This window comes from Leopardus geoffroyi, chromosome D4 (assembly GCF_018350155.1).
Source record: "Leopardus geoffroyi isolate Oge1 chromosome D4, O.geoffroyi_Oge1_pat1.0, whole genome shotgun sequence".
In the NCBI taxonomy this organism is placed as follows: Eukaryota; Metazoa; Chordata; class Mammalia; order Carnivora; family Felidae; genus Leopardus; species Leopardus geoffroyi.
In genome coordinates, this window is record NC_059342.1 from 93,449,766 (window position 1) to 93,460,283 (window position 10,518).

Below are 10,518 nucleotides of genomic sequence, written 5' to 3' on the forward strand. Positions count from 1 at the left end.
GTCTTGTGCAGGCTGGCCAATACAGCCATTGTCCTTCACGCCGGTCCCAGCCCCCCCAGGCCAGGGCTGGGCGGCTGCACCCAGGAACACCCGAGGGCCTCTGGCCTGCCGAGGGCAAGCGTGCATCTGCTCTGCCGGCCTCTGGAAGGCGCTGTCCTGTCCCAGCCACCGTTCTGCCTCTAGCCCTGCTGCTCCCTGCATACCCCGGCCCCTCTAGCTGCCAGCAGCACCCACCCCCCACCCCACGGTTGCCATGAGAACCAGGCACAGGGCAGGAGGTGGGGGTGGTAGCCAGGCCATCCCCCTCTCGGTCTGGAAAGCCTCCCCTTCCCCAGTTCCTGTGCCTAGACTAGTCGGTTTCTCACCCTGGAAGCTGCGGGCAGGGGCTGGGGACCAGGCACCAAGCTGACGTGGTAGGGACTTCCTTCAGCCCACAGCCTACAAGATCTCCTGTCCTCATGGATCCCAGTAAATGTGCGGATCAGGCCGACACGAAATGAACTTGCCCAGGGCCCTGGATCTAATGGACCCACGCGGGGCAGGTCTTGGCCTTTGGAGCCAAGGGCATCCATGACTCAACCCTCCGCAGTTAGACGGTTCCCCAGCTCAGCATCTGGTTTGGGAGGGGCTGGTGGGACTGGAGAATGGAGATCACCCTGTGGTTTGTAAGTGGCCCACGTGCAAACCTGCCCAGGGCAGTGACAGTCCTCCACGCACCTCGACTCTGATCCCAGGGAGCCTAGGAGCGTGCCCTTGCCCTGTAGAGAGCCCCGGCAGCCTGGGGACAGGAGGGCTGCAGGCCCCGCTCAGCCGTGCCCATCTGGCCCCAGGAACCTTCAGAGTTTGGCACCTCCAGCCTGGCAGAGCGGAGCAGGGCCCAGCGGGGCTGGGAGCAGCCCATCTGCTCCTGCGAGGCCTCAGCGGAGGTGTGAATTCCGGAGCTTGGGGCTCCTCCAGGGTCCTGCCCCGAGGCCACCGCCAAGCCACCAGCTGCCCCCGGGGTGGGGGCTGGCGGGACCGGCAGGCTGCTCCCTGGGTGTGGGTACCCCGGTTGGAGCCCAGGCCCGCACCCTGAGAAGGAGGGAGCGCTTGTCAGCTGGCGCTCGGCACAGCCCAACCAACTGCCAGCAGGCCACACGGGTCCCAGGCCCACCGCACGGCCCCTTTAAACGCGGCCCCGCCGGCCGCCGCCAGGGGCAGCACTGAGCAGCCGGCGGCCTCCGCGCCGCTGCCTCGAAGCTTCTGCCGGTGCCGGGGACGCCGCGGAGCGGAGAAGGTGGAGCGGGCGCAGGCCTGCGCAGCCCACCGGGCGCGCGCGGCGGGGAAGCAGCGCCCAGGTAAGGGATCGGGGGCCGCTGCCCCACGGGCCCCGTCATGGGGGGAGGGGGGGCACCCGCAAGGATGGGGTCCTACTTCAGAGCTACACCGGCGGGTCCTCACTCCGGGCGCTCGGGGCGGGGGCAGGGCTGGGCCGCGGGGAGACCCGCGGGAGGGGCGCGTTAGGCCTGGGGCCCCTGCAAGGGCCGACCGCCCCCGTGCCCACGGGGAGGGATGTCACCCAGCCCAGCGCCATCCTTACGGCTGCAGAGGCGAAGCGGCGCTGTCACCTCCCTGGGGCGGAGCTTCATGCCCTGTCATCGGACCCCCAATTCCAGCCTGGCTTTGAGCTTAAGATGGAAGGGAGTGGGAAGGGGACAGTCCTATGAGCAGGGACGGAATTGGGGTGGGCGCAAGGCTGCGATGGGACGGGCCGCTGGGACTTCATGGCCCTGACCCAGAAGGGCAGCCCTGCCGGCAGAAAGCCCCTGGCACACCTGGGACACAGGGTCGGCCTGACCAGAGACCCTGGCAGGTGAGGCCCCCCCCCACCGCCCCCCGCCCCGGGCTTCCCCCAGCTCGGCCAGGAGCACGCTTCCCCAGCCTGTGTGAGGTGGGGGCCCTGTCAGCACCGTCTGAGACCCTACACAACCTGTCCAGGCCCCGGGTACCACAGAGGGGCCGGTGGCCCAAGTCTCAGCATGAGCCCAGTGCAGAGGGGTGGACCCCCGCCCAGCCCCCATTGCGGGGGCAGCAGAACCTCAGGTTGCCATGGAGCCTTCCTGAGCTGCTGTGGAGAGGGCTCTCTCCTGAGGAGAAGCAGTGAAGTGGTGGTGGGGGGGGGGAGCTTTACCCGCCCACCACCCTGCCTCCCCTGCTTGCGGCCTCCTGGCCCCATGCTGCTCTGGGGAAGAGGGGCGGCCCTGAGCTGGTGGCTCCCGCCCCCACATGGTCCTGCGGCCGGCACCGGTTTCTGAGCTGCAGAGCACAGGCCGCAAAGCTGGGGAGGCTGCTCCCTGGGCCTTGTCACGACGGCCCCAACAAGCTTAATGGGTTCCAACCACCCTAAGACACCAGGGATCAAAAGAGGTTTCTGCAAGGGAAAGGGGGCTCTAGGGCCAAGGGATGTTCTCTGTGGCGTGTGCTGGCCTGGGCCACACAGAAGGGCGAGGGTGGGGCAGGCCAGTCCGTCCGCCTAGGGGCGGTGCCTGGACCTGATGGGGCCATCTCCATGTCTGCTGGGGCCTCAGGACTGGGGCTTGGTTCCGGGGACTGTTCCCAGGGCAGCCACCACTGCCGTACTGGGGGACGGTCTCCATGTCCCACCCGGTCAGCAGGTGGCCAGGGAGACTCAGCAACTTTGTCACGGTCCAGGGACTCCCCCTCAGACCACACCATCAGAGGGCTTGCTCTGCACTGGGCGTGAGGACGGGGCTTAAGCCACCCATGAGTGTTGTGAGGCAAACACCCATAAAGAAATTTGTAAATAAGGTTTCGCAGGAGCCTACCGTCATCCCGTCATCCCAGCTGGGAACACACCCCCGTTCTTCCTGCCCCAGGACACGGCTTCTACCCAAACCTGCCGCTGGTAGTGGGGGGAGGGGGAGGCCCCCCGGGGGCACGGGCCTGGCCGCAGGAGCTCGGGAACCACAGCGACGGCCATTGCCTTTCTGCCTGATTGGCTACATCCCAGCAGAAAGTGGCCCAGAAAGGGTGGCCCGGGGCAGGGGACAGACCCTGAGTAGCTGGACGGCTGGGTTCCTCCCGCAGGTGCTTCTGACGCCGGCATGGATCAAGTGCCTGGGGCCTCGGCCACCGCGGGCAGCCAGGACTGCTCCGCCCACTGGGTCCCAGGTAAGTCAGGCCAGCGTAGGGGTGTAGCCAGCTCTGGGTTGCAGAGGGGTCACCCTGACCCGCATCTCCCACCAGGGCAAAAGCCCGGAAAGGCAGAGTGAGCTGCGACCGCCAGCCTGGGGACCTCTTTTAAAATGACCCGCACGGACCCGCCGGACCTGTTGGTGTCGACCGTGTACCAGGACATCAAGGTGGCGGCCCCCGGGCCCGCGTCGCGGCGCCCGCCATGTGAGCGCCCCGTGCCCCCGCCAGCTGCGCCCGCGCCTTTCAACAAGCGCCACTGTCGCAGCTTCGACTTCCTGGAGGCGCTGGACGGGGAGGCCATGGAGGCCCGCCCCGAGCCGCCGCCCCCGGAGCCGGCCGCGCCGCGCGCCCGGCCCCGCGATGGCGAGCCCCGGCGCCGCGCCCGCTCCAAGAGCGCGCCCCGCGCGCCCCCGGGCCTGGCGCCCGCGCCCGCCTCGCCGCCGGTGCTGCCGCGCCGAGGCCGGGAGGCCCAACGGACAGCGCGGGGCGAGGCATCGCCGCATCGGGAGCCCGCGTACCCGGCGCTGCGCGCGCTCGCCAATGAATTGCACCCCATCAAGCTGCAGCCGCAGCGGGGCGGCCCCGGCCGCATCGCGCCCCTCTGCGCCGCCACGGGCCGCTGCGCGCCCCCCGAGCCGCCCGCCGGGCCTGCACCCCACGTCCGCTGCCGCCTGGACATCAAGCCGGACGACGCGGTGCTGCAACACACCGCCCGGGGCTCGCGGTCCTGCGGGCCCGCGGAGACCATGCCCTGGGCACGCCCTGCCCCGCAGCTCCACGGCCTCACGGTGCCCGGACCTCGCCACGTGGCGCTGTCGCGCACCCCCACCCCCAGTGACACGTACTGCGCGGATCCGCGAGCGCTGTACTGCGACGGTCCCCTGCCTGGGCCCCGGGACTATACGGAGCGCCGAAGTCTGCCCTTCACCACGCCGCCGGGTCCCACCCAATTCTTCTACACCGAGGAGCCCGAGGGCCACGCTGGTGGCTTTACGGCCAGCCCTGGGCTGCCCTTCGACGGCTACTATGCCAGGCCCTTCCCGTCGGAGGAGCCCCCCGTGCCCAGCCCAAGGCGCGGCGGCGGCGGCGGCTACTACGCAGGCGAAGTGCGCACCTTCCCGGTCCAGGAGCCGCCCTCCCGTTCCTACTATGGGGAGGCCGCTCGAGCCTACGGCCCGCCCTACGGCCCGCCCTGTGGCCCCCGCTATGTTCCCGAGGAGCCGCGGGCCCACCCCGCTCTCCGCCCCTTTTACACAGAGGACTTCGGGCGGTACCGCGATCGCGATCGCGACGTTCTAGCTCGGACTTACCCACACCCACGAGGCAGCCCCGCCTGGGGTGACTGGGGCCTGCGGCCTTACCGCACCCTGCAGGTGGTGCCTCCCCCGGACCCTGGCCCATTGCTCGCCTCTTGGCACGGCGGCACCGGCACCAGCCCGCCCCGGTTGGTCACTGACAGCCGCCACTACTCGCGCTCCTGGGACAACATCCTGGCGCCGGGGCCGCGCCGGGAGGACCCCCTGGGCCGCGGCCGCAGCTACGAAAACCTGCTGGGGCGAGAGGCGCGGGAGCCGCGAGGCGCATCCCCCGAAGGCCGGCGTCCGCCCGTCGTCGTGAACCTCTCCACCTCACCCAGACGCTATGCGGCGCTGTCTCTGTCCGAGACGTCGCTGTCGGAGAAGGGCCGCGCGGGCGAGGGCCCGGGCCGCAACTGGTATGTCACGCCTGAGATCACCATCACCGACAACGACCTTCGAGCCGGGGAGCGACCGCCAGCCAGGGCCTGGGAGCTGCCCGGAGGGCGACCCCGGCCGTCTCCGCCCGCCGCCCCAGATGGGCCCACTGGTGGCCGCCAGCGCAGCCTCGAGCAACTGGATGAGCTCATCACCGACCTGGTCATCGACTCTCGGCCCCCCGCGGGCCAAGCCCCGGAGCCCGCGGCCGATGGACTGGGCCGCCAGCTGCGCCGCCTGCTGGACTCCAGGCCCGCGGGCTCCGGGGCACCCGCGCTGGCGCCGCGCTCGCCACCCGCGTCCGCTGGCAGCGCCGAGGAGCCGGCCGGCCAGGGGCAGGCTGCCGACGCGTCCCCGGAGCCCAGCGCCGACGAGGACGACCTGATGACGTGCTCCAACGCACGCTGCCGGCGCACCGAGACCATGTTCAACGCCTGCCTCTACTTCAAGTCCTGCCACAGCTGCTACACCTACTACTGCTCGCGCCTGTGTCGCCGCGAAGACTGGGACGCGCACAAGGCACGCTGCGTGTACGGCCGCGTGGGCAGCGTGTGCCGCCACGTGTTGCAGTTCTGTCGCGACAGCGGCCCCGTTCACCGCGCCTTCTCGCGCATCGCGCGTGTCGGCTTCTTGTCGCGCGGTCGCGGCGTGCTCTTCCTGGGCTTCCCGAGCCCTGGCTCTGCAGACAACTTCCTGCGCTTCGGCCTCGAGGGGCTGCTGCTGTCGCCCACCTACCTGTCGCTGCGCGAGCTGGCCACGCACGCGGCGCCCCTGGGCAGCTACGCGCGCGAGCTGGCCGCCGCCGGGCGCCTCTACGAGCCGGCCGAGTGCTTCTTGCTCAGTGTGTCGGTGGCCGTGGGCCCCGGCGCCACGCCCCCCGGCACCTCCGCCCGGCCCGTCCCCGCACCGCGCAGCCCTGGGCCCACGGTGCGTAAGTTCGCCAAGGTGGCGTTGGCGGCCGGCAGCCCGGCTCGACCGCCCCCGGCTCGAGGTCGCGAGGCCGACATGGAGACGCTGATCCTGACTCCGCCGCCAGGCACCGCAGGCCTGGACCAAGAAGGCGAGGCAGGCCGGCGCGCGCGCGAGGTGGCCTTCATCCACATCCAGCGCGAGCTGCGGCTGCGCGGCGTCTTCCTGCGCCACGAGTTCCCGCGCGTCTACGAACAGCTCTGCGAGTTCGTCGAGGCCAACCGGCGCTTCACGCCCACCACCATCTACCCCACGGACCGGCGCACCGGCCGCCCCTTCATGTGCATGATCATGGCTGCCTCCGAGCCGCGCGCACTCGACTGGGTGGCCAGCGCCAACCTGCTGGACGACATCATGTGAGCGGTGGGGTCACCCCCGGCCTCCGCCCAGCCCGCTCAAACCCCGCCCAGTCCACATTGGGCCCACCCCCGGGCTCCGCCCAGCCCGCTCAGGCCCCGCCCAGTCCACGTTGGGTCCACCTCCGGGCTCCGCCCAGCCCGCTCAGGCCCCCGCCCAGTCCACATTGGGCCCACCCCCCCCGGGCTCCGCCCAGCCCGCTCAGGCCCCCGCCCAGGCCACATTGGGCCCACCCCCGGGCTCCGCCCAGCCCGCTCAGGCCCCGCCCAGTCCACGTTGGGTCCACCTCCGGGCTCCGCCCAGCCCGCTCAGGCCCCCGCCCAGTCCACATTGGGCCCACCCCCGGCTCCACCCAGCCCGCTCAGGCCCCACCCGTCCACATTGGGCCCACACCCCCCCCGGGCTCCGCCCAGTCCACACTGGGCCCACCCCTGGGCTCCGCCCAGCCCATTCCACATTGGGGCCTCCCCGGGCTCCGCCCAGTCCGCCTAGGGCCCACCCCCGAGCTCTGCTCCGCCTACTCAGACACCGACCAGTCCACCCAAGGCCCACCCGGAGCCCCACACAGCCCTCTCTGGGCCTGCGCAGTCCACCTAGGTCCCACCCCCAAGCTTTGCCTGCCCACCCAGACCCCGCCCAGCCCACCGGGAGCCCAGCCCAACCCCTCAGGCCAGGCCGTGCTCCTCTCGTCTTTCTTCTGTTTGCCACAAGCTCTGCCCAGGTCCCGCCCCATTGAGTTCGCCACGGGCCCCGCCTTTCATTCCCCCTCCTCCGGCTCCCAGCTCCCAGCCAGCCCTGGGACCTCCCCGGAGGTCGGTCCTCAGCCGCTTGGTGCTCCCCGCTGGGAGGCGGGGTGGGCCTGAGGACCGCCCGACCCTGCCTTCACGCGGAGGGGTCACTACTGCAGACCCCACCGCGAAGATCCGGTCAGTCCATTCCCTGACGTCCGCAAAGCCTCCCTGCAACCTCCCCAACCCTGGTTCGCCCTGATCCAGGAGCCCCGGTTGCCTAAAGCCTCGTCCCGTCGCTTCAACGGTCCCCCCACCCGCCTTCTGTGGTTTAGGGTGCATCCTGCTCAGAGGCCTTTCCTCTCTGGCGGACACCCTGATTAGTCCCAGTGTGTTCGTGTCCCGAGATGACAAGGCTGGAGGGGGCCCCAGCAAGATAAGAGCACGGCTGGACCCTGAGCCCGCACACTGGCGACGGAGTCCACACATTGGCGACGCTACCCGCCCTCCGGTCCTCTCACCTCCAGCCGCCCTAACATGGGTCCTACAGGAGGGTTTGGGACAAGCAGCAGTGGAGGGGGATAGTCGGAGGTCTTCAACCGAGGCACAACACACCCAGACTGAGAGAGGGGCCTGGGCGGGGTGGGCGAGAGGATGTGGGTGGGGGCGCTGGCAGGATCCGGCCCAGAGCTGAGAGGTGAGGAGTCCTGGCTGGGTGCGAGTCGGCTGCCGGCCCACACCGACAGGAGGCCCCTAGGTGGGTGCCAGAACAGAGCGGGGGTGAAACCGGCAGCGCAGGCCCTAACCTCACAGGGAGGAGGGAAGCAAATGCAGAGGGCGGATGAACAGGAGGAACCACACATGCCCAGAAGGGGCTCGTACCCACTAACGTAGGGAGGACAAAAAGATTGGACTGCGGGGAAAGGGTGCCGGAGCGAGCCAGTTGACCAGGGCAGGGGACGACTGGAGGTGTGGGGACTTGACTACACGAATATCCCGCGTGTGCTCGCTCTGGCCTTGCCCTGTGCTGAGGCCTAGAGACCCGAGGCAGGGGACTGGGCTCTGTTCCCAGGAGCGCACACTTATTGGCCCACAGCCCTAGCTCCATAAGGACCAAGTGAGAGGGGACCAGGCCGGCCTGGCAAGCTCCTCCTGGGGCTCCCAGCACTCCCTAACGGGGCCAGGAGAGGACATCAATTGAATTGTGAACGTCCCCCACACCTCTGTTCCTGGCTCTCCTTCTGTGCCATGCACCCTAGCCCATCCCACAACGTCTGCGCGCCAACCTTGGCCTATCAGCCTAGCGCGTTTGCATCGGCCACGCGCCCCGCTTGCCCTACCCGCCTTCGTGGCCTCCCAAGTCCAGCCGCCATGCCCCCTGCCCTAGGGCCTCAGCTTTCAGCCCCACGCCTGAGGGCCGGCTGGCCAGGAATGATCCTGGCTGGACTGGGATTATTTCCAGGGGGCGAATGCTTTCAAACCAAGTAAAACAACTCGAATGTAGCCATTGCTTCTTCCTTGATGGCGGGGCGGGGGCGATCCGTGGGTGGGACTGGTGGGACTGGTGGGACTGGTGGGACTGGGAGAAAGGCCCTTGACCACGCTGAGCTGGCGCCGGGAGGGAAGGGAAGAGGGCCTTGAGGCCTTGGGACGCCTTGGGAGGGAGGGGGAGGCCTTGGGACGCGGTGGGGGACAGGGAGGGAGGCCTTGGGACGCCTTGGGAGGGAGAGGGAGGCCTTGGAATGCGCGTTGGGAAGACGGAGGGGGAGGTCTTGGGACGCGGTGGGGGAGGGGTCGGGACGGGCGCTTGTCGCTTGGGCCTCATGAGCCGCCCAGCCCCTCTAAAGGAGCCTGCCACCGTTCCCGCTACCCACTCCGCCTCCCAGTCCCCACTAAAAAAGAACTGCTAAGTTAGCTTGATTTAATCACCGCCCACTCCCGGGTCCCTGTTCCCCTTTAAGCGGGACCGGCGTGGCCTCAGAGTGGCAAGGAGCTAGGTTGCCATTGGCCAGTCTGTGTTGTGGGTCGGCGACACGATTGGCTGAAGCGCCGGGCCCGGGCAGCAAGGCCCCGTGGGATTGGGCCCGGGCTCCCAGGGCCCGCCTCCCGCACGGTCGACGGGACCCAGGGTCGCTGCGGGAAGGGCCGCGGGCTGCCGGGGCGGGCGGGCTGTGGGAAACATGGCGGCGGCGGACCTCGCCCAGATAGCCGATGTGGACATCGATCCCGACGGCGTCTTCAAGTACGTGCTAATCCGAGTTCACGCGGCGCCGCCCTCCGAGGCCCCGGCCGGGAAGAGCAAGGAGATCGTGCGGGGCTATAAGTGGGCCGAGTACCACGGTGAGGGCGGGGCCGGCCGGCGTTTTCGGGGCGGGGCTGAGGGCGTCCGGGGGCGGGGCTGAGGGCCCTGGGCGGGGAATGAGGCGGTGTCGAGAGAGGCGGTCCTGTACCCGGTCTGAGGGCAAGGGTCCTGGAGGGCGAGGGGCCGCCATGGCGCGACCCGTGTCTCCTAGTCCCAGGACTCCTGCCCGGGTGCACGCCTTCCTCCTTTCATGGCGTCCCAGCCTGGAGGGGCTCCTGTCCTGGGGAGGGAGCTGCCCAGAGCCGGAGCTCCAGATCCCCCGGGCCTCCGCGGGCCGTGGCACGTGCTGAGCCGCCTTCCCTGTCCCAGCCGACATCTATGACAAGGTATCGGGCGAGATGCAGAAGAAGGGCTATAGCTGTGAGTGCCTGGGAGGCGGGCGCATCTCCCACCAGAGCCAGGACAAGAAGATCCACGTGTATGGCTACTCCATGGTGAGCCCCCGGCCCGCGGAGGGGGGCGGGGGGGAGGGACCAGCTCTCACAAGCCCTCACTGCCCTGCGCTGAGGACACCTGCGGCACTGGGGGTTCTCTGGCTGTCTGGGCCGCAGACCCCTCCCGCCGGTGGCTTCCCCATCTGCCACGAGCAGTGGGAGGGAGGCCACTGCCTGCCCCTCAGCCACAGTGGGCCTCGTCCCGTTCCTCCACGAGGCCTGGCTGGGCCATCCCCCCGTCCCGTCACCAGGCCACAGTGGAGACCCAGGGGCATTCACACAGCCTCTCTCGGCACCCAGGATAGGCTGCGCCCTGGGCTGGAAGGCCCACGCGCAAGGACTGCTCACCTTGGCGGCCAGCTTACCCTGGGCGGTCAGGGAGGGCTGGCCACGTCCGGCTCCAGCGGGCCCCCTCCATAGCCGCCTCCTGGGTGCTGCTGCCGACGGACGCCCACCCAGAGCCAGGACGGGGCTGTGAGCATCGGCTTCTGTCTTCAGGGTTATGGTCGTGCTCAGCACTCGGTCTCCACTGAGAAGATCAAAGCCATGTACCCGGACTACGAGGTCACCTGGGCCGACGACGGTTACTGAGGCCTGCCCGAGCGACCCACTATACCCCCTGGCGCCATGCACCCCGGGCCAGGCCTTGGAGACCAACAGCAGCCGGGCCGAGCGCCCAGGTTTACCTCACTTGCAGGAATTAAAAACGTTATCACCCCTGCTCTTCCTCAGATGTGTGT

The 10,518-nt window shown here is 69.6% G+C and overlaps 2 protein-coding genes across 6 annotated transcripts; both read left to right on the plus strand.

The window, feature by feature from the left end:
- Nucleotides 1-888: 888 nt before the first annotated feature.
- On the plus strand, nt 889-8,485 carry AJM1 (apical junction component 1 homolog). 4 transcript variants are annotated; one of them, XM_045469218.1, is made up of 3 exons: nt 889-1,337; nt 3,088-3,171; nt 3,247-8,485. In XM_045469218.1, the coding sequence occupies exon 3, from the start codon at nt 3,306-3,308 to the stop codon at nt 6,255-6,257; it is 2,952 nt and encodes a 983-aa protein (XP_045325174.1). In that variant the 5' UTR covers nt 889-1,337; nt 3,088-3,171; nt 3,247-3,305; the 3' UTR covers nt 6,258-8,485. The 4 variants fall into 4 exon arrangements, with proteins under 4 accessions (XP_045325174.1, XP_045325176.1, XP_045325175.1 ...); XM_045469219.1 differs by lacking the exon at nt 889-1,337 and adding an exon at nt 1,348-1,852; XM_045469220.1 differs by lacking the exon at nt 3,088-3,171.
- A 512-nt stretch (nt 8,486-8,997) lies between these two features.
- PHPT1 (phosphohistidine phosphatase 1) lies at nt 8,998-10,509 on the plus strand. 2 transcript variants are annotated; one of them, XM_045469232.1, is made up of 3 exons: nt 8,998-9,322; nt 9,654-9,778; nt 10,079-10,267. In XM_045469232.1, the coding sequence occupies exons 1-3, from the start codon at nt 9,163-9,165 to the stop codon at nt 10,196-10,198; spliced, it is 405 nt and encodes a 134-aa protein (XP_045325188.1). In that variant the 5' UTR covers nt 8,998-9,162; the 3' UTR covers nt 10,199-10,267. The 2 variants fall into 2 exon arrangements, with proteins under 2 accessions (XP_045325188.1, XP_045325189.1); XM_045469233.1 differs by lacking the exon at nt 10,079-10,267 and adding an exon at nt 10,277-10,509 and having other exon boundaries at nt 9,098-9,322.
- Nucleotides 10,510-10,518: the final 9 nt, after the last annotated feature.

Excerpts from the sequence above, each read along its gene's own strand:
- AJM1 (XM_045469218.1), top strand. The coding sequence starts at position 3,306 with ATGACCCGCACGGACCCGCCGGACCTGTTGGTGTCGACCGTGTACCAG.
- PHPT1 (XM_045469232.1), top strand. The coding sequence starts at position 9,163 with ATGGCGGCGGCGGACCTCGCCCAGATAGCCGATGTGGACATCGATCCC. Across the intron at positions 9,323-9,653 it reads TAAGTGGGCCGAGTACCACG|CCGACATCTATGACAAGGTA; the intron begins GTGAGGGCGGGG and ends TCCCTGTCCCAG. Across the intron at positions 9,779-10,078 it reads ACGTGTATGGCTACTCCATG|GATAGGCTGCGCCCTGGGCT; the intron begins GTGAGCCCCCGG and ends CTCGGCACCCAG.